The 24539-nt window shown below is 42.6% G+C and overlaps 1 protein-coding gene across 1 annotated transcript in view; it reads right to left on the reverse strand.

Annotated features, from left to right (window-relative positions):
* Nucleotides 1–221: 221 nt before the first annotated feature.
* LOC132884743 (alpha-1,6-mannosylglycoprotein 6-beta-N-acetylglucosaminyltransferase B-like) overlaps nt 222–24539 on the reverse strand; it is a 235072-nt gene continuing 210754 nt past the window's right edge. Inside the window, exons 12-17 of the mRNA XM_060918644.1 lie at nt 20419–20577; nt 20084–20230; nt 18163–18279; nt 4363–4437; nt 3346–3608; nt 222–805 (exon numbers count right to left, since the gene is read on the reverse strand). Coding sequence (XP_060774627.1) covers nt 607–805; nt 3346–3608; nt 4363–4437; nt 18163–18279; nt 20084–20230; nt 20419–20577 — 960 coding nt within the window. The 3' untranslated portion in view covers nt 222–606. The remainder of the gene's footprint in view (nt 806–3345; nt 3609–4362; nt 4438–18162; nt 18280–20083; nt 20231–20418; nt 20578–24539) is intronic.

Consider the following 24539-nt stretch of genomic DNA (forward strand, 5'->3'; position numbering starts at 1 on the left):
ATGTCTTTCGTCATATTTTAAGATTCACTTTTGATGACTGAGGCTTTTTTGTTTCAGGGTGGATCTCGACGATGTAAATCTGTTTTGTCTCGAATGTTCCTCGTCTGGCTCTCGAATGTCTTCTTGTATGATGTAAAAGTCCTGCTTCGAGACAAACAAAAAAACAAACAAAAAAAAACCCGAGAAGGCAAATGTGTGTCTGTATTTTATTCGTTATATAAGTTACATCACAAACTTGTAGTCATAAAAATTCACAGTCTACATTCAGGATTTTAGTTTGATTAAAAAATAATCTTTCACACACGTCCGCTTTATGCAGTTTGAGGTTCGTGTTCGTTCGTTCGTTCTGTGGGATTTGATCATTGTTATGATGGACATGTTGTCTTGACCAGGGTTGCCTGATCCTCCTGATTAACCTCAGGAAATAAACACAAGGTCAATCGTTGGTCTTTATTTCCTGTTTGGAAGGATCAGGATTACTTTTATTATGTCCTGCGAAACATTTTTACCAGGAACACTCGGGAGTGATGTCTGACCGGGAATTTCCATTAAACATCAGTCACTGTTTCAGGAAAGCAGAAAATCCAGGAGATCAGGAGAAATCCGTCATAAGCAGTCCTGACACAGCGCTACTTGTCCTTTACGGTAGTCCCTGCATGGACACACACGTCTGTACTTCGCGCCAAACCCAGCGCAGCTGAACAGCAGGAGCTCTTTCTGCAGGCCGCACTCACGCGCCGTCGTGGAAAACGCCGGGAAAATGTGATTTGTCTCAAATTCCACCACTTCACACTGCACCTGCAGCCTGAAAAGAGACAGGATGGAGAGATGAAGCAGGCAGCAGAGAGAATAAAAAGGATGGACAGAGTGGAATTAGAGTGAAAAGAGAATAAGGGCAGGGTAAATGAAGAGCGATGGATGCTGGAGGGAAAAAAAGGTGAGAAATTGAAGGAGAGAAAGTGCATAACGGGGAGAAAAATCTCTTTCTGCAGCCGTCAGTGAGGTGACGAGATCCACTGTCCTGATGACATCACTTCCTCCAGCTCACAGCAAATTATAAAGCGTTTAAAATGTTGATGCACAAATTCTCATCAGTAGAACTGACCAGCTACAAGCTTCACTTCGCTGCACGACAACGATACGTACAATTTTCGTTCATTTTATTTAAACTAAAATGATCCAAAACTGAATTTGTGAACTACAACGTGCACAGATAAGGTGACCGTCGCCTGTTCAAGCACGCAAAAAACATAGCTAATATTAAGCTAGTTACGATTTTTTGGACTTAAACTCAGTTTCAACGTGTGTTTAGCAGGCGAGTGTTTTGCTGAAGTTAGACTTGAGTCCAAAAGTCATGTCGATATTTAAGCAGGGAAAGTTCCTTGTATTCTGAATCGGGTTTCGCACTCGCTAACACTACGTTCACACTGCAAGCTGAAGTGACTCAAATTCGATTTTTTCGCCCATATGTGACCTGTATCCGATCTTTTATTGACAATATGAACGACACAGATCCGATTTTTTCAAATCCGACCCAGGCCGTTTGGATATGTGGTCCTAATTCCGATTCCTATCAGATCTTTTCATATGCGACTTCAGTCTGAACCGCCAGGTCGCATTCATCCGACTTACACGTCATCAACAAGCCACAAACGTCACTATTCTGTGCTGAAGTAGGCGGCGGGTCTCTCAAAAAAAAGTTACAAAAACATGGCGCATGACACGTTCCTTTGAACGGAGGTTGCAGTCACTACCCCGCAGAACGCCTGAGCCAAAACCCTTGCCCTCTTCCTTCTCAACCTCCTCCTTAACATCAGGCTATTGTGCATGTTCTGGCTCCGTCGCAACAACAACTGCATCATCGCCAGGTACTCCATGCTGGCTACTGTCATACACAGGAAACTTTAGGTTACTTCCGTAAACACTGGCCATGCTCACTGCGTGTGACGTCGTCGTATCCTGCAATGCGCACGCGGAACACTTTTAGGTCGTTTTTCGTTCATACTGAGGATCACATACAAGTCGCATATATTTGTTAATGTGAACGACCTCACAAAAAAATCGGATTTCACAAAAAAATCGGAATTGAGCATTAAGCCTTGCAGTGTGAACGTAGCGTTAGAGTGAAAAAAAAAATCCAGAGCTGAAGAGGGCAATACTCAAAAAAAAAGTTGTTTTTTTCATTGCAGAACATCCAATTTTTTTCTCCAGAATCTTACCCCTCCCGTCGCTCTGTAATGCACAAAAATAAATAAATAAATAAATAAATCCCTGCTATTTTTCTGATTTTTTTCCTCTCAAATTTGTGAATCTTTAATCTCAGAACTTCTGAGGTTTTTTTTTTTTCTTACAAATTTATGACTTTATAATTTCAGAGAATATCCTAATTTTTCCCTCGGAATATCACCCCCTCCCTCAGCTCCATAATGCACAAAAAACACTATTTTTCCATGTTTTTTTTTCTTCTCATAAATTCCTGACTTTATAATCTGGGAGTTTTATTATTATTATTATTATTATTATTATTATTATTATTATTACTATTTATTTTTTGCAAATTTATGACTTTATAATCTCAGAGAATATTCAAGTACCCCCCCCCCCCCCCGAATATCACCCCCTCCCTCAGCTCACTATTTTTCCAAGGTTTTTTTTTTCTAATAAATTCCTGACTTTTTAATGGCAGAATTTTTTCTCTGTTTTTCTTGCAAATTCATGATTTTATACTCTCAAAGAATACACTCTAAAAAATAAAGGTGCTTCAGTGGTTCTTCAAATCTCTGGATGGTTCCATGGAGAGTCAAAACTCTGTGATGAACCATTACATTATGCGAAAGGTTCTTCACATTGGAAATGGTTCTTCAGAGCCTGGCATTCTCTTACCATTTGCTGGTCAATGCACATAGGCTACATTTACACAAATCTCTCTTCACTGCTCAAACAAATGGTTTAAATGGTTCTTTAAAGAACTGTTGCATGAACGGTTCTTTGAAGCCCTGAAAAAGGTTCTTCTATGGCATCGCCCTGAAGAACCGGTACTGGCCCCATTATTTTTTAGAGTGTATCAGACTTTTTTCTCAGAAATCTACAACGAATCTCAGAAATTTTTTTTTTCCCCTCGGAATATCACCCCTCTCTCAGCTTTTTTTTTTAATCGACACTAACCCTGATACGCCGTCAGAGAAATGACTTTGAGCAGGAAATTTACGCAACATTTAAACGAGGGTCACGGCATAAAGCTTTCACTCAACACTGCCACTTCCTGTACAGTGGACAGACTCAGACTCAGTTGCTCTACAGAGAACATTAGTGAGTGTGAAGGTCATTAAGGTGAAGGTCACTCACTTGCTCAGCGCCTCCTTGTTATTGACGAAGCGGAAGAAGGCTGGTTCACACACCAGGTCCGAGCTCCTGCAGGCGTCCACACAGGACTGGCCCTCGGCCGACATGGTGAGTCTGAGAGCAGTGAGCGGAGGCCAGCAGGGCGGCGCTGTGGAGTTCACTGCCCACGATACGAACCCCGAGTCACCCATCCGCATGAACACACCTCTGGGCCAGACAGCGGACACGTTAGCGGGGGGGAATGGAGCCTCTGGACCACAAAAGTCCTGCGACAGTCGATACGAAAGGATTAACTACAGCTGCGAGAACGTTTTTCTACAAACGTGTTTCTAGAGAGATTCGATTTCTAGAATTTTCTTCAACCACATCACATATAATGTTTTTTTTCTTTTAGAGATCTTTTCTCTAGCTTTTTTTCCTGGTCGCCTGCATTCTTTCTTTTTTTCTTTCTCTTTCTTCCCCCCCTCGCTCTTCTTTATTCCTTTCTCTCGCTTTAATTTTTTTATCAGTTTTTATCATTTTCTTTCTCTCATTCTCCCTCTTGTTTTCTGATCCTTTTTTTCTTATTTTTATTTTATTCTGTTTTTTCTTTCACTCTTTCTTTCTCCCCCACCCTCTTGCTCATCATCTTTATTCCTTTCTTCTTTAATATCTCTTTCTGATTTCATCACATTCTTTGTTCATATTTTTCTTCCTTTCATTCATCCTTCCATTCTTTTTCCTTCTTTTTTCTTTCTCTCACCATGCCACCCTTTCTTTTTTCTCCAATTTATTCCTTTCTTTCATGTTAATTGCTCTTTTTGATTTTCTTACACTATCATTCTTTTATTCACCCTCTTTCTGTTTCTTCTTATTCTTTCTTCCTTTCTTTCTTACTCCTTTTACTGATTCTCCTCAATCTTTCCTTTTTTTGATTCCTTTCATTCTCGCTTTAATTTCTGATCAATTACATACTCTTTTCTAACCCATCTCTCTCTCTCTCTCTCTCCCTCACACACACACACACACACACACACTTACCTGATGCTGAATGTAAGCATGCACTCTCTCAAGCATTCCCTCACACGTGTACTCATAAGGCAGATAAGGATCCACCTGAAACACACACACACACTTGTTTTCATGTCTTTGTTAAAAGCCGTTTTCCTCACTGCTCGTCATTATTCAAGCTAATTGCAATATAAAAAAGGAACTGCAGAGTATTATTCAAAACAGACAAAAGCGGTAATTGTGAAACTCGTCAAGCTTAATCGCCTTCGCTTCGTGACAGTTGGGATTCGCTGAGTCGATAAATCACATTTTCATTTTCCTTGGGCACAGACGTAAATGATCTCGTACCTGAACGAAGATCTGTAATAAAATAAAAAAAAACGCACACTTGATTAAACTGATTAGATTTTTAGTCTTCTGAGAGAGTGGCAGAAGGAAGCGACTGAAAAAAAAAAAGAACCCACTCAGAGCAGATGAAATGACGTGCGATTGTGAATATGTCCTGAGCACAGACGTGATTTTCAACCTGGTTTGGAATTTATCTGTTTTCGTTTCTGAGCCACCGCGTCTTCCGTGAATTCTCTTCAGAGCTTAAACCGAACCTACTGCCAAGTTTGTCTCTGGAGCAGCTGGGAAGAAACTCCCGAAATAAATCCAGCTCATTAAAGACGAGAGAAACATGAAGCTCGTTAATGAATTTCAGGATCCTGTTGGAGTGACAGCAGCAGATTCGTACATTTCATTGATTTAAACCAAGATTTAATGAAAGAGCAGATTGAAAGATCAACAGACAGAGAGATACACAAAGAGAGACAGACAGAAAGAGACAGAGAGGGACAGACGGCAAGACAGAGGGAGAGAGACATCGGGAGAGAGACAGAGAGAGACAGAGGGAGAGAGAGAAGGAGAAAGACAGAGAGAGAGACAGAGGGAGAGAGACACAGAGAGAGAGACAGAGGGAGAGAGAGAGAGAGAGAGAGAGAGAGAGACAGAGAGAGAGAAACAGAGGGAGAGAGAGACAGAGAGAGAGACAGAGGGTGAGAGACAGAGGATGAGACAGAGGGAGAGACAGAAGGAGAAAGACAGAAAGAGAGACAGAGAGAGATAGAGTGAGAGAAACAGAGAAGGGAAAGAGACAGAGGGTGAGACAGCGGGCAAGACAGAGGGAGAAATAGAGGGAGAATGACGGGGAGAGAGACAGAGGGACAGACAGAGGGAGGCTGAAAGAGAGACAAACATATACAGATTGGCAGAGAGAGAGACAGGGGAGACAGACAGAGAATAGATAGAGAGAGAGACAGACACATGAATAGGCAGATAGATGAAAAGGCAGGCAGCTAGCTAGATAGATAGATCTGTCTGAGATGACTCGGCTGTTAGAGAACGTGCTCTTCAAGCACATGGCTGTTCAGAGTTCAAAAATAAAGACTGATATAATATTTGATTTAAAGGCTTTTCCCCCCGACTCTGGATCTAATTCCATTCGAGTAACAGATATCCGTTTCTGATCCATGAGATTTACAATGATCCCGAGTGTTAAAGTCAAAATTAACACGTGTTCAGCAGACACACAGCAACGCTCGGCGAGGTTTCAGTATCCGTCATTAGTCCAGCCCTCACGCTCCACATCTCACACTTTCCTTCTGATCTTCTTGAACATCTCCATCCTGCAGCAGGTCTCTGGCTGCTCCGTTCACTCTGCTCTGCCTCCCTGTGGAGCTCAAATCAATGTCCATTTCCTGCGGCTAGCCAGAGCTTGGGGGGTTATGGATCGATTGACTCGTCAGGCCTTACTGAGAGTGGAGCCATCCAAATCCACAGCATCTAATTAATGCTTTCCACCCAGTGAGTGTTTCTTTTTAACCACAAAGAGATTCCCACAGAGATGTTTGCTGGAGCAGTTTGACATCACCAGACCACATACACGCCAGTCTGCAGTAAACATGTCGGGGTGCTGAGACATCAATCAGACTAATTGTAATTAAGGAGGAGCTTTAAAGGACCAGACTAATGGGTTTTATTAAACAAGTTCCTGTGCATGTTTCCCATCAGTACCAATAACATCGCAGGAGTTCTCTCTCGAGCGGCACAGTGGTGTAGTGGTTAGCATGGTTGCCTCACAGCAAGAAGGTCCTGGTTCGAGCCCAGTGGCCGGCAAGGGCCTTTCTGTGTAGAGTTTGTATGTTGTCCGTGTGGGTTTCCTCCGGGTGCTCCGGTTTCCCCCACAGTCCAAAGACATGCAGGTTAGGTTAACTGGTGACTCTAAATTGAGCGTAGGTGTGAATGTGAGTGTGAATGGTTGTCTGTGTCTATGTGTCAGCCCTGTGATGACCTGGCGACTTGTCCAGGGTGAACCCCGCCTTTCGCCCGTAGTCAGCTGGGGTAGGCTCCAGCTCGCCTGCGACCCTGTAGAACAGGATAAGTGGTGATGGATGGAGTTCTCACTCAGTGAACAATTTTTGGTTCCAGGAACATTTCTTGAAGGTTTATATAGTTGTCTTATGACTTGCCAAGAAAGTTTGTTTTACATAAATACAACATTAGTTTTAGGTTGCAATGGATGTTTTGGCTTTTGAAAGTTTTGTCAAAAAACATTAAAATACAACAAACACATCATGAGTTGCTGATTTTGTCTCTGGCTGAATTGGAGTAAATCTTAATCAGAGACGTTGCGTTCCATGAGGAGTGAAATATTTTTTCTTATCTCATTCTCTCTAGCCGCTTTATCCTGTTCTACAGGGTCGCAGGCGAGCTGGAGCCTATCCCAGCTGACTATGGGCGAAAGGCGGGGTACACCCTGGACAAGTCGCCAGGTCATCACAGGGCTAATTCAGTAAATATTCACCTAATCTGGATTTAAGTTGTGGATTCTGAATGCAGCCCACGGTAAACAGGAACAACAGATTTTTACGTGAAAAATATAAAACTGTCAAAATAAAAAAGCAGTTTTCGAGCAGCAAGGAAATGTAACTGTGTACAAACAGATCAAAGCAAATCGTTAAAAAAACTCTGAAGGAAAAAGAAATAAATTTTAGACAGTTGAGTAAACCTGCGAAGATCATTTGACCACTCAGTGATTGTCTAATTCTAGCTCCGCCCACATAGCTCTTGGTAAGAAGGTTAAAGAACAGGAAAGAAAAAGTGAAAAGGCCCCGAATTCAGTTTTAACCAACAGAAGCAGCTCTGTTCAGATCGTTCAGGCTGAAACAATGGAGTTCTTCCACAGTAATGAGATTAAAGCTGATCTCAGCCTGGTGGAATGGATTTTAGAATAATTGGGCTCTAATTGATTGATCATTCATTATTCATTATTATTCATAATTCATTTAAAAGGAAGAAATTAGCTGCTAATCAACATGTAAATGTGGGAGTCTGTTTGCTTTCTCGACTGAAACAGCTGCACACGATTTAATCAACACGACTAAACTGTAAAGTCTGTTTTCACACAGTAACCGCGCGCCGCGTCATCATCGTTATCCTGAGACGAGTGATGTTTAAACGAGAGAGGACTAACGACAAGCAGCCGCGTCGTCCCTGACGGCTCAAGTGGCCCTGTTGATGGAAGCTGATTTCCTTCAAGCAGATACGCAGAACCATGGCCTCACTTTTTATTTATAAATGCCTGAGACCTCAAGAATGGCACAGGAATAGTTTTAAGCATTAACAATAAATCTAATATAGTAATTTTTACGATTAAAGTGATTCATATAGGTAGCGGTCTGAGTGAATGACCTTGAGATTCGTGACATCACAGCAGGAAGGCTATCAGTCTCATCGCCATTTCCGCTATACTAAAACACAGAGCTGACTGCGACTCCGATCTTCCATTTTGAGTTAATTTATCACCATGCCATGTAGACGTGTTGCTGGCGGGTGCAGCAACATGGCAGAAGGTGGATTTACATTGCATTCATGGACCAAGAATGTTCAAACTGCAAAGATTTGGATGTGTTTTATGAGAAATTCGCAGGCACACTGGGTGCCTATGAAGTATCTGCTCTTCACATTTTACTGAGAATTTGTACGAGACCTCTGATCTGTTGAGGAGCGTTGGCTATAAGCCCGTATTGAAAGAGGGTGCAGCACCAACAATTAAAGGAAAAGAAAACTACAAGAAAAGGGGAAGTAAGTTCAGTTGCATCAGTTCTCCCAGAGTGTGAGCCGAGGGTTGTTGCTAAAACCTGGGACGGGACGGGATATATTATTGCTCGGGCAGTGACCTCCTCGCGGTTGTTGCTAAAACCGGTGACGTCCCATCCTGTCCCGGGTTTTAGTAATTGCCTGAGTTGAGTAGTAATGGCGGAGTACTCAGTATGGAGAAAATGGAGAATGAGTGGACCAGCCGTCTGATTTCTCCACTGGATATGCTCGCCTCAGCAGCAATATCTTGCGCTTACATGGAAGAAGTGAATGAACAGAGAACTGAATGAACAACTGAAAGTCAGATTTTTTCAAAACAATCAGCCACAAGATCGGCCTTCAAGAAGCGAGAACACAGATGGGTAAGCTCCGACTCTCATTCGGATACAAAACAAGAACAACAACACTTGTTGTTTACCTGCATTTAGATTAATCCATGTAACTTGTATTGTGTGTTTAGCGGTATAAGATTATTTAATTTGCTTCAGAATGTGATTGTCTCAGTTCATCTGATTATTTAATGAGCCTTTTATCAGTGAAAATGCATGCATGTACATGTATGTTGCATAAGTTATAACACCGATTCTGTTTTAATGAGAGTCAACCCACAATCAATGAAGTCAAATCAGTCTTAGTTGAGCAAGTCGGTAACGGTATTTCTTACTTTCACCATAAATGTTTATTTATATGACTTTGGTCTATAGCTGTCAAAGGCCTCGGCCTTAAAACCCGTTCCCGCTGTGACGTCACGCACTCAGGGTTGGCTGGCTCAGCTTGAATCCCAACTTTGCGGTCGATTTTAACTCTCAAAAATATATATTTTTATTCCCATTTATGCAGCATACAAGAGTCAAGGACGGAGATACTATCCACTCAGAAATTTATTTAAAAATAAAGGTTCTGCGTATCTGCTTTAAACACATTGTTCACGTCAAAAACAGAAGCTCAGTGCAGGTTCTGTGGAGTGTATCATGTAATTTACAATGACGATGTATAAATATATCCTGTAAGTTCGTCTAGGTGAGACACAGTAAGAAAATGAAAATGTAGAGTGTGTTTTTAGTGTAAAACGATTGAAAGGACTCAGCACAGATTTATTAATGCAGTCCAGCATTTTATGAAATAAAAAAAATATGTCGATGCTGTGAACTCAAAGCACGTAGTTTCACACTGAGTTTTTCACATCAGTGTGTCTTTCTTTAGTTTGTCCAATAAATATATCTTACAGCTGCATTTACAATCTTCATGGTTCACCAAACCCCCTTATGGAAATTAAAAAATCAAGGACCGTGACATCGCCCAGTATGGTGCAGCCGGGGCCCCACCCTGGAGCCAGGCCCGGGGTTGTGGCTTGTATGCGAATGCCTGGTGGTTGGGCCTTTGCCCATGGGGTCCATCCGGGCTCAACCCGAAGCGGTGATGTGGACCCGACCTCCTGTGGGTTCACCACCTACAGAGGTAGCCGTAGGGGGCCAGTGCAGTGTGGATTGGGCGGCAGTTGAAGGCAGGGGCCTCGACGACCTGATCCCTGAACACAGCGGCTAGCTGTTGGGACATGGGATGTCACTTCGCTGGGGGGGAAGAGCCTGAGCTTGTGCGGGAGGTTGAGAGGTACCGGCTAGAGATAGTCGGGCTCACCTCCATGCACAGCTTGGGCTCCGGAACCCAGCTCCTCGAGAGGGGCTGGACTCTCCACGTTTCTGGAGTCACCCACGGTGAGCGGCGGCAGGCTGGTGTGGGCTTGCTTATAGCTCCCCAGCTCAGCCGCCATGTGTTGGAGTTTACCCCAGTGAACGAGAGGGTCGCCTCTCTGCGCCTTCGGGTCGGGGAGAGGGCTCTTGCTGTTGTTTGTGCCTACAGGCCGAATAGCTGTATAGAGTATCCAGCCTTCTTGGCGTCCCTGGGAGAGGTACTGAGAGGTGCTCAGACTGGGGACTCCATTGTTCTACTGGGGGACTTCAACGCTCACGTGGGCAACGACAGTGACACCTGGAGGGGCATGATTGGGAGGAACGGCCTCCCTGATCTGAATCCGAGTGGTGCTTTGTTATTGGACTTCTGTGCTAGTTACGGTTTGTCCATAATGAACACCATGTTCGAGCATAGGGGTGTCCATAAGTGCACGTGGCATCAGCTCACCTTAGGTCGGAGGTCGATGATTGACTTTGTTGTCGTTTCATCAGATCTCCGGCCCTATGTCTTGGACACTCAGGTGAAGAGAGGGGCTGAGCTGTCAACTGATCACCACCTGGTGGTTTGTTGGACCTGCTGGCGGAGGAGGAAGCTGGACAGACCTGGCAGGTCCAAATGTATGGTGAGGGTCTGCTGGGAACGTCTGGCTGAGCACTCTGTCAGGGAGGTCTTTAACTCCCACCTCCAGTAGAGCTTCTCCCAGCTTCTGAGGGGGGCAGGGGACATTGAGTCTGAGTGGACCATGTTCTCTGCCTCCACTGTCAATGTGGCTGTTCGGAGCTGTGGCCACAAGGTCTCTGGTGCCTGTCATGGTGGCAATCCCCGAACCCAGTGATGGACACCGGAAGTAAGGGATGCCGTCAAGCTGAAGAAGGAGTCCTATCGGGCCATGTTGGCCTCCAGGACAACTGAGGCAGCTGACGGGTATTGGCAGGCCAGGTGTGCTGCAGCTCGGGCAGTTGCGAAGGCAAAAACTCAGAACTGGGAGGAGTTCAGTGAGGCCATGGAGGAGGACTATCAGTCGGCCTCGAAGAAATTCTGGCAAATCGTCTGGTGCCTCAGGAGGGGGAAGCAGTACTCTGCCAACACTGTTTACAGTGCGGGTGGGGAGCTGTTGACCTTGACTGGGGATATTGTCGGGCGGTGGAAGGAATACTTCGAGGATCTCCTCAATCCCACCATCACGTCTTCCATTGAGGAAGCGGAGGCTGATGACTCAGAGGTGGACTTATCCATTACACAAGTCGAAGTCACTGAGGTGGTTTGCAAGCTCCTCAGTGGCAAGGCACCGGGGCTGGATGAGATCTGCCCTGAGTATCTCAAGTCTCTGGATGTTGTGGGGCTGTCTTGGCAGACACGCCTCTGCAACATCACATGGTGGACAGTGCCTCTGGAGTGGCAGACCGGGGTGGTGGTCCCTCTTTTTAAGAAAGGGGACCAGAGAGTGTGCTCCAATTATAGAGGAATCACACTTCTCAGCCTCCCCGGGAAGGTTTACTCCAGGGTACTGGAGAGGAGAATTTGGCCAATAGTCGAACCTCAGATCCAGGAGGAACAATGCGGTTTTCGTCCTGGTCGTGGAACACTGGTCCAGCTCTATACCCTTCATAGGGTGCTCGAGGGTTCATGGGAGTTCACCCAACCAGTCCATATGTGCTTTGTGGATCTGGAGAAGGCATTCGACCATGCCCCTCGTGGTATCCTGTGGGGGATGCTTCAGGAGTATGGGGTTAGGGGCTCTTTGCTAAGGGCTGTCCGGTCCCTGTACAAACGGAGCAGGAATCTGGTTCGCATTGCCAGCAGTAAGTCAGACCTGTTCCCAGTGCATGTTGGACTCCAGCAGGGCGGCCCTTTGTCACCGGTTCTGTTCATAAATTTTATGGACAGAATTTCTAGGTGCAGCCAGGGGCTGGAGGGAATCCTGTTTGGGAACCACAGGATTTCATCTCTGCTTTTTGCGGATGATATTGTCCTGTTGGCTTCTTCAAACCAGGACCTTCAGCATGCACTTGGACGGTTTGCAGTTGAGTGTGAAGCGGCTGGGATGAGAATCAGCACGTCCAAGTCTGAGGCCATGGTTCTCGACCGGAAAAGGGTGGCTTGCCCTCTTCAGGTTGGTGGAGAAGTCCTGCCTCAAGTGGAGGGATTTAAGTATCTCGGGATCTTGTTCACGAGGGAGGGAAGGATGGAGCATGAGATCGACAGGCGGATCGGTGCAGCCTCCGCAGTGATGCGGTCACTTTACCGGTCCGTCGTGGTGAAGAAGGAGCTGAGCCAAAAGGCAAAGCTCTCGATTTACTGGTCGATTTACGTTTCGACTCTCACCTATGGTTATGAGCTTTGGGTAATGACCGAAAGAACAAAATCGTGGATACAAGTGGCCGAAATGAGTTTCCTTTGCAGGGTGGCTGGGTGCTCCCTTAGAGATAGGGTGAGAAGCACAGTCACTCAGGAGGAGCTCGGAGTAGAGCCGCTTCTCCTTCACATCGAGAGGAATCAGTTGAGGTGGCTCGAGCATCTCTTTCGGATGCCTCCTGGACGCCTCCCTGGGGAGGTGTTCCAGGCATGTCCCCTGAGGAGGAGGCCCTGGGGAAGACCCAGGACATGCTGGAGGGACTATGTCTCTCGGCTGGCCTGGAAACGCCTCTGTGTTCTTCCCGAGGAGCTGGCTGAGGTGTCTGGGGAGAGGGAAGTTTGGGCTTCCATGCTCAGACTGCTGCCTCCGCGACCCAGCCCCGGATAAGTGGATGAAAATGAGAAAAATGAGATGAGATGAGACGGTTTAGGAATAAATCAGTCACTATCGATTACATCATCTACAGATGAACATGTCCTCTGTCTCACTGTAAAATCTGACTAAATAATTTCACAACACTGAATTCTGGATCTGATTTATTCTCATATAAATATGGAGGTGATTATCGGAAATTGAGCATGCTGATTAGTCGAGAAATTCAGACTGTTTGGCAAAATGGCGGCCGATCGCTTTGTCATGGTAAGTGAGGAAGAATTATAAATGATGAAAGAAAACACTGTTCCTAAAATAAAAGCATAAAAGATGCTCCAAAATTTGGTCTAAAACTATTCAAAGGGAAGGTGGGATTGGGATTTATTTTATCGATTTCAAAACAATGTATTTTATGTGACTCGCCATAGATCAGTGACACAAGTCTGCGCTGCAAAGTTATTACATTTACATGCTGTTTTTGAAGATTGATTTTTTTTTAAATAATTACCTGTGTACTTATACGAAAGCAATTATCCGCCTCAGGCTCAGTGAATATCAGTGAATAATAACCTCGACGTCATCTCTGTTATTATTCACCGATATTCACTTCCCCTTCGGAGAATAATTGTTAAACAACAGCAGCTCTGACAGTAGTGCAGCTACAGATCACAGCTTTATATTAACTCGCTCGTTCTAATACGTTATCGTTTGTATAGTAACACCACATTCGCAGGGACTCATAGGAGTGTTTAGTTGTTTCAACAATCCACATAATCAGCTTAAAAAACGTGTGTAATCATTACTACGGCGATGTTTTCTGAAAGGAGATGTTTATTTGTGTTTTGTTGCTTATGGAAAGAGTCTTCAGTTTCAGTGCTTTGTCGCAGGGTTAACATCGGTCATGAAAAGAAGACTACCCTTAGCAAAAAGAAGTTTATTCAAGTGTACTGTGAGTATACTTATTTTTTACTAAAACTGAAGAAGTATACTTGAAGTTGACTTTTTATAAACTATATTTTAGATACTTAAGAATAGTATAGTGAAGTATACTTGGCTTATACTGAAAAGTATAAACAAAAGTCTAAGACTAAGTACATTAATACTAAGACTTACACTTATACTTTAATACTAAAACTTATACTTTAGTATACTTTTTACGTTTTTCTGCCACAAAGTACTAATACTTAGTACATCTTGCTCCAAGTGCATAATAAGGTCAAGTCATTGACTCATGCTTAACATTTAATTTATATATTAATATAATATAATGCTGGAGTTTAAAACTTTACAGTATATAGTATGTGTGCTCAATTGCATTATCTTTATGTACCTTAAAATCATACACAAAATCACAAAAACTTTTGACTTGACTTTATTGATCAATTTCTCCAGTAAGGAAGGACTTGATTTCATACGTCTTTGTTTTTGAAATGTTTGAAAATACAGTGGTGCTTGAAAGTTTGTGAACCCTTCCGAATTTTCTATATTTCTGCATAAATATGACCTAAAACATCATCAGATTTTCACACAAGTCCTAAAAGTAGATAAAGAGAACCCAGTTAAACAAATGAGACAAAAATATTATACTTGGTCATTTATTTATTGAGGAAAATGATCCAATATTACATATCTGTGAGTGGCAAAAGTATGTGAACCTTTGCTTTCAGTATCTGGTGTGAGGCCCTTGTGCAGCAATAACTGCAACTAAACATTTCCGGTAACTGTTGATCAGTCCTGCACACCGGCTTGGAGGAATTTTAGCCCATTCCTCCGTACAGAACAGCTTCAACTCTGGGATGTTGGTGGGTTTCCTCACATGAACTGCTCGCTTCAGGTCCTTCCACAACATTTCCATTGGATTAAGGGCAGGACTTTGACTTGGCCATTCCACAACATTAACTTTATTCTTCTTTAACCATTCTTTGGTAGAACGACTTGTGTGCTTAGGGTCGTTGTCTTGCTGCATGACCCACCTTCTCTTGTGATTCAGTTCATGGACAGATGTCCTGACATTTTCCTTTAGAATTCACTGGTATAATTCAGAATTCATTGTTCCATCAATGATGGGAAGCCATCCTGGCCCAGATGCAGCAAAACAGGCCCAAACCATGATACTACCACCACCATGTTTCACAGATGGGATAAGGTTCTTATGCTGGAATGCAGTGTATTCCTTTCTCCAAACATAACGCTTCTCATTTAAACCAAAAAGTTCTATTTTGGTCTCATCCGTCCACAAAACATTTTTCCAATAGCCTTCTGACTTGTCCATGTGATCTTTAGCAAACTGCAGATGAGCAGCAATGTTCTTTTTGGAGAGCAGTGGCTTTCTCCTTGCAACCCTGCCATGCACACCATTGTTGTTCAGTGTTCTCCTGATGGTGGACTCATGAACATTAACATTAGCCAGTGTGAGAGAGGCCTTCAGTTGCTTCGAAGTTACCCTGGGGTCCTTTGTGACCTCGCCGACTATTACACACCTTGCTCTTGGAGTGATCTTTGTTGGTCGACCACTCCTGGGAGGGTAACAATGGTCTTGAATTTCCTCCATTTGTACACAATCTGTCTGACTGTGGATTGGTAGAGTTCAAACTCTTTAGAGATGGTTTTGTAACCTTTTCCAGCCTGATGAGCATCAACAACGCTTTTTCTGAGATCCTCAGAAATCTCCTTTGTTCGTGCCATGATACACTTCCACAAACGTGTTGTGAAGATCAGACTTTGATAGATCCCTGTTCTTTAAATAAAACAGGGTGCCCACTCACACCTGATTGTCATCCCATTGATTGAAAACACCTGACTCTAATTTCACCTTCAAATTAACTGCTAATCCTAGAGGTTCACATACTTTTGCCACTCACAGATATGTAATATTGGATCATTTTCCTCAATAAATAAATGACCAAGTATAATATTTTTGTCTCATTTGTTTAACTGGGTTCTCTTTATCTACTTTTAGGACTTGTGTGAAAATCTGATGATGTTTTAGGTCATATTTATGCAGAAATATAGAAAATTCGGAAGGGTTCACAAACTTTCAAGCACCACTGTATATCAAACTTGTTTTCAACATTCTGTCTTGTGATTTTGTAAATGCATCACACTTTTGTGTACATACAGTATGAGTAAACTTTAAGAATACATTAAGGAGTATATTTCCAGTATATAAATAGTAAGCTACAAGTAATATGCCAAGCAAACTTAAAGTATAACAAGTAAACTAGTGAGGCGGTACGGTGGTGTAGTGGTTAGCACTGTCGCCTCACGGCAAGAAAGTCCGGGTTTGAGCCCCGGGGCCGGCGAGGGCCTTTCTGTGCGGAGTTTGCATGTTCTCCCCGTGTCCGCGTGGGTTTCCTCCGGGTGCTCCGGTTTCCCCCACAGTCCAAAGACATGCAGGTTAGGTTAACTGGTGACTCTAAATTGAGCGTAGGTGTGAATGTGAGTGTGAATGGTTGTCTGTGTCTATGTGTCAGCCCTGTGATGACCTGGCGACTTGTCCAGGGTGAACCCCGCCTTTCGCCCGTAGTCAGCTGGGATAGGCTCCAGCTTGCCTGCGACCCTGTAGAACAGGATAAAGCGGCTACAGATAATGAGATGAGATGAGAAGTAAACTAGTGAAATAACCAGAGTTTATAACAGTATACTTAAAGTATACAATAATAAACTAAAAATAGGGACTCGAAGTATATAACTCAGGGGTGTTGTGGCTCAGTTGACTAATGCGCCATACCATAAATCCGGGGACCCGGGTTCGATTCTGACCCGAGGTCATTTCCTGATCCCTGCCTGTCTCTCTCCCGCTCATTTCCTGTCTCTACACTGTCCTATCCAATAAAGGTGAAAAAAGCCCCAAAAAAAGTCTTTAAAAAGAAGTATATAACTAGTACAATGGCAGTATATCGATAAGTATACTTGTGGTATACTTTAAGCATACGAGAGGGATATACCTAGTATATAGATGAGTGTACTTGTTGTATACTTTAAAAGTACATGGTCTGTAGTATACTTGCTATACTTATACTGAAGCATACTTAATAAAATGAACTTTAAGTATACTACTTTTTGCTAAGGGTAGCAGTGAGTGAGCAATCGATTTCATGAACTGATAAAAAATAAAAAAAGCAAACGAAATGAAAATTACAACAAACAATGCTGAACAACACAGACTAAAACTGAATAGAATTGCATTACAGGCATTGAGCAGATGCGCTTATCCAGAGTGACACACAACACACCCAGAGCAGCCTGGGGAGCAGCTGGGGGTTCGGTGCCTTGCTCAACGGCACTTCAGCTATTCCTGCTGGTCCAGAGAATCAAACCGGCAACCTTTCGGTCCCGAAGCTGGTTCTCTAACCATTATACCATGGCTTCACCAGAATTGCAGGTAAAATCAGCTTTGTTTTTATTTGTTTTGTTTTCCTTCTTGAGACAATAACAAACTAGGACCAGAAGGGGGCAGTAATGAGGCTGTCTGCAGTAACATTCCAAAGATGATGATGATGATGCTTGTGCAATACCTGAAAACCTAAACGAAACTGAAATTAAAAAAAACAAAAAACTGGAAGATGAAACAAAAATAAAAACAAATGAAAATTGCAAAACTATTATAAGAAGTCTGCTTTGCAGCAGTCAGAGGTAAATCTGTAACGTTACGTTTTCCGACATCTTCAGGACAGAGGTATTTACACGCTGTAGTTTCTCAGTAACATAACAAGATGGTTGTTTTTTTTTCTTATTAACTGCAAGAGAGAGAGAAAAGTGATGCTCGAGAAAGAAGCTGCTGTAACGTAAGCGAGATCAGGAACTAACTCGTTTCTGGAACTTTCCACAACATGACATAAAAATAATTGAGAATAAAAAACACAAATGACGTGTTTGTAATCACTGACGAAGTGTTTTATTCCCTGGGACGACACTCCTCCCCTCTCCGACACCCAATTCATCTCTATTTTAGAAGTTGTAGAACCCTAGAACGGCGTTTTCTGACAAGAAAGTGTTCAAAAGTAGAACCTTTTAAGAAGCTGAGAGCAACGAATTATCCACCGAATCCTGAAAGCTGCACGCTTCAGCTTTTCTCCTCTCAGCCTTGACTCTGCCACCTGTTGTTTTCACCTCTGATCTTCTGACATGGTGCAATTATTATTTGCCGTTAGTGAAGCTGTAAACAGTTTCCATGGTTACCAACAAGCCGCCAGTCAGTCATTAAGTTCAGCTTGGTTTTTTTTTCTTCCATTTTGTAATTTTGACACAGTTTCACTTTCTGACCTCACCTTCATCCTCATAATCTCACGCACAGCAGTTTCAAACTCCTCCGAGTTGTTGTAGTCCACGGTCATGACATGAGGTCGGCCGATGTACTGCTCAGCGTACGGGTGCTGAGAGGAAACCTGGCAAAAGAGAAAGAGAGGATAAACCTGGGTACTAGTTCACACCTTCAACTCAGGAATCATTTAAAACCGCATCATTTTTTTCCTACAAAAAACAAGTTTTGTTTTGTTACTTATAACCCCGATTCCAAAAAAGTTGGGACAAAGTACAAATTGTACATAAAAATGGAATGCAATAATTTACAAATCTCAAAAACTGATATTGTATTCACAATAGAACATAGACAACATATCAAATGTCGAAAGTGAGACATTTTGAAATTTCATGCCAAATATTGGCTCATTTGAAATTTAATGACAGCAACACATCTCAAAAAAGTTGGGACAGGGGCAATAAGAGGCTGGAAAAGTTAAAGGTACAAAAAAGGAACAGCTGGAGGACCAAACTGCAACTCATTAGGTCAATTGGCAATAGGTCATTAACATGACTGGGTATAAAAAGAGCATCTTGGAGTGGCAGCGGCTCTCAGAAGTAAAGATGGGAAGAGGATCACCAATCCCCCTAATTCTGCGCCGACAAATAGTGGAGCAATATCAGAAAGGAGTTTGACAGTGTAAAATTGCAAAGAGTTTGAACATATCATCATCTACAGTGCATAATATCATCAAAAGATTCAGAGAATCTGGAAGAATCTCTGTGCGTAAGGGTCAAGGCCGGAAAACCATACTGGGTGCCCGTGATCTTCGGGCCCTTAGACGGCACTGCATCACATACAGGCATGCTTCTGTATTGGAAATCACAAAATGGGCTCAGGAATATTTCCAGAGAACATTATCTGTGAACACAATTCACCGTGCCATCTGCCGTTGCCAGCTAAAACTCTATAGTTCGAAGAAGAAGCCGTATCTAAACACGATCCAGAAGCGCAGACGTCTTCTCTGGGCCAAGGCTCATTTAAAATGGACTGTGGCAAAGTGGAAAACTGTTCTGTGGTCAGACGAATCAAAATTTGAAGTTCTTTATGGAAATCAGGGACGCCGTGTCATTCGGACTAAAGAGGAGAAGGACGACCCGAGTTGTTATCAGCGCTCAGTTCAGAAGCCTGCATCTCTGATGGTATGGGGTTGCATTAGTGCGTGTGGCATGGGCAGCTTACACATCTGGAAAGACACCATCAATGCTGAAAGGTATATCCAGGTTCTAGAGCAACATAAGCTCCCATCCAGACGACGTCTCTTTCAGGGAAGACCTTGCATTTTCCAAAATGACAATGCCAAACCACATACTGCATCAATTACAGCATCATGGCTGCGTAGAAGAAGGGTCCGGGTACTGAACTGGCCAGCCTGCAGTCCAGATCTTTCACCCATAGAAAACATTTGGCGCATCATAAAACAGAAGATACGACAAAAAAGACCTAAGACAGTTGAGCAACTAGAATCCTACATTAGACAAGAATGGGTTAATATTCCTATCCCTAAACTTGAGCAACTTGTCTCCTCAGTCCCCAGACGTTTACAGACTGTTGTAAAGAGAAAAGGGGATGTCTCACAGTGGGAAACATGGCCTTGTCCCAACTTTTCTGAGATGTGTTGTTGTCATGAAATTTAAAAATCACCTAATTTTTCTCTTTAAATGATACATTTTCTCAGTTTAAACATTTGATATGTCATCTATGTTCTATTCTGAATAAAATATGGAATTTTGAAACTTCCACATCATTGCATTCCATTTTTATTTACAATTTGTACTTTGTCCCAACTTTTTTGGAATCGGGGTTGTAAATAATAACCAGGTGCCAATGAGCAAGATCTCATCTTCATAATTCTTCATGATGGACATTTGGATAATTGACTCGCTCACCTCTCTGGATGTTGGCTTCCCTCTGAAGAACTCATGATTGAGCGAGCTGTGCGGAGGATGAAACTTGGGCTGTAGGAAAATGCATCCATTGGCTATCGCTTCTAAAGGGGCGGGCCCTTCGTAGGGAAAACCAAAGCCAATGAAGAGCTGGATGGGAATAATAATAACAACAACAATAATAATCAAAAGACAGCTTTTGAGCTAGGGTGAAGATCAACTCCTCAGATTTAGGAAAGAGATCAATTTAGGAAACCCTGGACAAGAAAAAAAAAAACAGTGTGATAATTGTAGACTTAGGATGGAACAGAAAAAACAAACAAAAACCAACAACTCACCTTGGCTTTGCGTAGAAGCTGTTGCAGGTCCTGTTGAGGCAGCAGTCCATGATTCTTCACGAAGGCAGGGACCTCAGGGGGGCGCTGTGTCTCATAGTACACCGTCCCATGTACTTCCATATAGCGATGTAGAATCTCCAGGAATTTCTCTTTACCCTGATGTTGGATGAATCCAAGATGAAACATGAGGAAGGAAATAGTTGGATCCTAACAGCCAAAGCTACTTCCAACGGCCACTTCCTCGGTGACAAAATCACTGGATCAAGTGCTATTTTATAAGCTGCTGGATGATGAGAGTTAAATTTTACAACTAGGACTATCCATGCAGTAATATACTGTACTGGCATTAAACTCCACTACGATTAGATTTATTTCAACGCTCAGCATCTTCTCCCCGATATATCACTGGACTCAGAAAGGCAACACCGAGTTTCATGAATAATAACAGCGATATACTTAAATCACTGCGTATCCGAATCATTAATCATTGTGTATTTATACCCCGGACCACCAGCTGTCCTTTTTCTCATCTATATTCACCGTTCAACCTCAAAGCCACCCGCTTAGCCCTCAGGTTAAGTTTCCAAACCTTCCAAATGTCACCTGGCACCACCTCAAAGAGACGACTGCACCCCTCGCGCTAAACACTCACTGTGACAAGCCTCACAGCGGAGCCGTACTGCTGCCAGAATGTTAAGCAGGTGGCAAGTTTCTGGACCTCAAGAGTAGCGCCATGCTTGCAAAATCCACTCACGTATTTTTAATGGCTTTTTTAAAGCTGGCTGGTTCAGAAATGAACAGGGGGGAATAAAGGGGGGGCTGGACGCTAGTAGGACTCAGATGCTGAACTGAAAGTTGTTGTTTTTTGTTGTTATAAAATGGCCAATTCAAACAATCATTTTCAAATCAAATCATGAATTTTGACAGAATCAAACCGAATGAGAAAGCATGACGTTTTCGCAACGTTTGAAAAAAAATTAAGCTGATGCAAACACACCATGGTGGTATTTTTTTTCCTTTCTTTCTTTCTTTCTTTCTTTCTTTCTTTCTTTCTTTTTTTTTAAATATACAGTGCTGTGTAAAAGTCTTAGGCACATGTAAAGAAATGCTGTCAACCAAAAATGGCTTAAAACGGGGCGCAGATAGGATTTTTGAACTGGGGGGGGACTGAGCTGTCAGCAAATGATTCCATTTTGTGTATATATGTATGTGTGCGTGTGTGTGTGTATATATATATATATATATATATATATATATATATATATATATATATATATATATATATATATTAGTGCTGTCAAAAATGTCGCGTTATTAACGTGTTAACTTGACTCAATTTTAACGCCGATAATTTTTTTATCGCGAGATTAACGCTCTGTGACATGATGCCACGCCCCGCACAGCCAGAGTCCTCTGCCCTCCCCCGAAGAGCCACGGTGCTCGGCTTAAGTTTCGTTTTCCCATTGGCGGCTCCAGCCCCACTTTGCAGTGGCTGTGACAAGACGTGTTATGCTCTGCAATAAAAAAAAAAAAAACATTAGTACAACCAGTGTTCGAACTATGCCGATATTTTCGGGGGGTCCCTTTATTCCCTTGGGGGGGGGGGGGGTGCTTGCGCTTGTCTCAGAGCGCGGCTCTCCATCGCGCGCTCACTTCGGATATGCAAATGCTTCCCGTTACACACGATTGCTATGTCAATAAACATCATTTTGACAATATTTTAGAGACCCCCCAACATTTCCCAAGTCATGTTTTCAAGGGATCTCATGTCTGTTTCAGGGGATCTCGGATCCCCCGAGTACCCCCGTAGTTCAAACGGTGAGCAAACCCATTCACTTTTTTATGCTGATAAAAGAATTACAATGGTTTTTCATGTGACAAAAATGTGCAATTAAATTGCGATTAATCGCGAGTTAACTATGACAGTCGCGACATTAATCACAATTAAATATTTTAATCGCTTGACAGCACTAATATATATATATATATATATATATATATATATATATATATATATATATATATACACACACTACCGTTCAAAAGTTTGGGGTCACTTTGAAATGTCCTTATTTTTGAAAGAAAAGCACTGTTCTTTTCAATGAAGATCACTTTAAACTAATCAGAAATCCACTCTATACATTGCTAATGTGGTAAATGACTATTCTAGCTGCAAATGTCTGGTTTTTGGTGCAATATCTCCATAGGTGTATAGAGGCCCATTTCCAGCAACTCTCACTCCAGTGTTCTAATGGTACAATGTGTTTGCTCATTGCCTCAGAAGGCTAATGGATGATTAGAAAACCCTTGTACAATCATGTTAGCACAGCTGAAAACAGTTGAGCTCTTTAGAGAAGCTATAAAACTCACCTTCCTTTGAGCAGATTGAGTTTCTGGAGCATCACATTTGTGGGGTCGATTAAATGCTCAAAATGGCCAGAAAAATGTCTTGACTATATTTTCTATTCATTTTACAACTTATGGTGGGAAATAAAAGTGTGACTTTTCATGGAAAACACAAAATTGTCTGGGTGACCCCAAACTTTTGAACGGTAGTGTGTATACATGTTATTTCACCTCCCTCACTGCCATCACCAGGAACTACCTGCAGGCCAGGACAATGATAACATTTTAACATAGCCTATGGAAATCCAAAGTTTGCACATTATCATCACGCACAGAAATTGCAAAACTGCAAAACTAGTTTTAAAACCGCTAAGTTCCAACTGTTAACCATAGCGAGAGGCTGGGCTACGTGTGTGTGTGTAAAGTGTAAACCAGTGCATCCTGACTTTCTAACTATGCCTGTGTGTTGCGTGAGCGGCAGTCAGTCAACAACTCTTCGCAAAGTTTCCTTATGAAACAATATGCTCGCTGAAATTATGGCAGGGAACGCCAGATTAAACATTAAAACTGCCTTCTGAGCACTGTATCTACAGACTACCACCGAAAGAAGGAGGCTACCAGAAAGGCAACTCTACTCCGTACGATTTTACTTTCACTACGACATTACTTTGAACAGACTATCAAAAAATTGCAAGGTGATATGATAAAGTAAGGCACAGTTTACTTACAGTCGTTTTTTTAAAAAAAAAAACGATGCAATCGGTTTCTGCCTTTTGGCACCCTTCATCATGCCGTGTTGGGGTCCTGAACTAGGAGGAGCTGTCCCCGATATGCCTGTCAAACTTGTTGTGGGTAACCATAGCAACCAAGCTCGAGCTCGCAACCTGTGCAGTCTGCGCAGTTGCAACTATGTATGTACTGCTGTGCACCTCAGTAAACCGAATGGTAATTAGTCTTTTGATTTTTCCGTGAGGTTTGCCTTATGCAAAGAAAGACAGCATAGACGTTTTTTCCTCCCTATAAGTGGGGGGGACCGAACGAGGTGAATTTAAATCTGGGTGGGACGAATCCCCCCCGTCCCCCGCTCTATCTGTGCCCGTGGCTTAAAAAATAATGAAATGAAATGTTTCGACATTTTAAAAAATATTATAAACAGTAATCAGTAAGCCATAATAAATGACATGAAACAAAGTCAATATTTGGTGTGAGACGATTCTTTGTTTTAGTCTCAGGTCCAGTGAGGGCAGTTTTATGTGGAAATGAGCTGTAGGTTTTACTGAGCATCTTACAGAACCAGCCACAGTTCTTCTGGACACTTTGTCACACTCGCGTCTGAATTTTGCACCAAAACTTTTGCAGTAGCCTTCATTATGTTTTCTTTTTTCATCTGATAAGAATCTGAATCTCTTATGGAATATGCTAACGTTTAATTTTCTGTGTACCACCATGAGGAACCCGACCGTAAGTGCAAGGCAACGTATCTCATCACCACTTGACCACTGGGCGACGAAATTTGTATCTTTATTTCCATATGGGATTCCAGATGGGATTTTATCAAGCGCTTATTTTTAATTTGCTTTAAAAAAATAACATTGGATGATTTACTAACACAGTCTACAAAAAATATTCATGAGAATTTCATATAAAAGGGTGATAGATGGAGGTAAATCGCAGGAAGAGTTTTATTGAAAACACGGTAGCAAACAGTCGGCGTATCAGATGCTTGCTGGCCATGCTGTGAAAATTGTTCATGCAGACGCTCATCTAAGTTTCTA

This window comes from Neoarius graeffei, chromosome 4 (assembly GCF_027579695.1).
Source record: "Neoarius graeffei isolate fNeoGra1 chromosome 4, fNeoGra1.pri, whole genome shotgun sequence".
Taxonomy (NCBI): domain Eukaryota; kingdom Metazoa; phylum Chordata; class Actinopteri; order Siluriformes; family Ariidae; genus Neoarius; species Neoarius graeffei.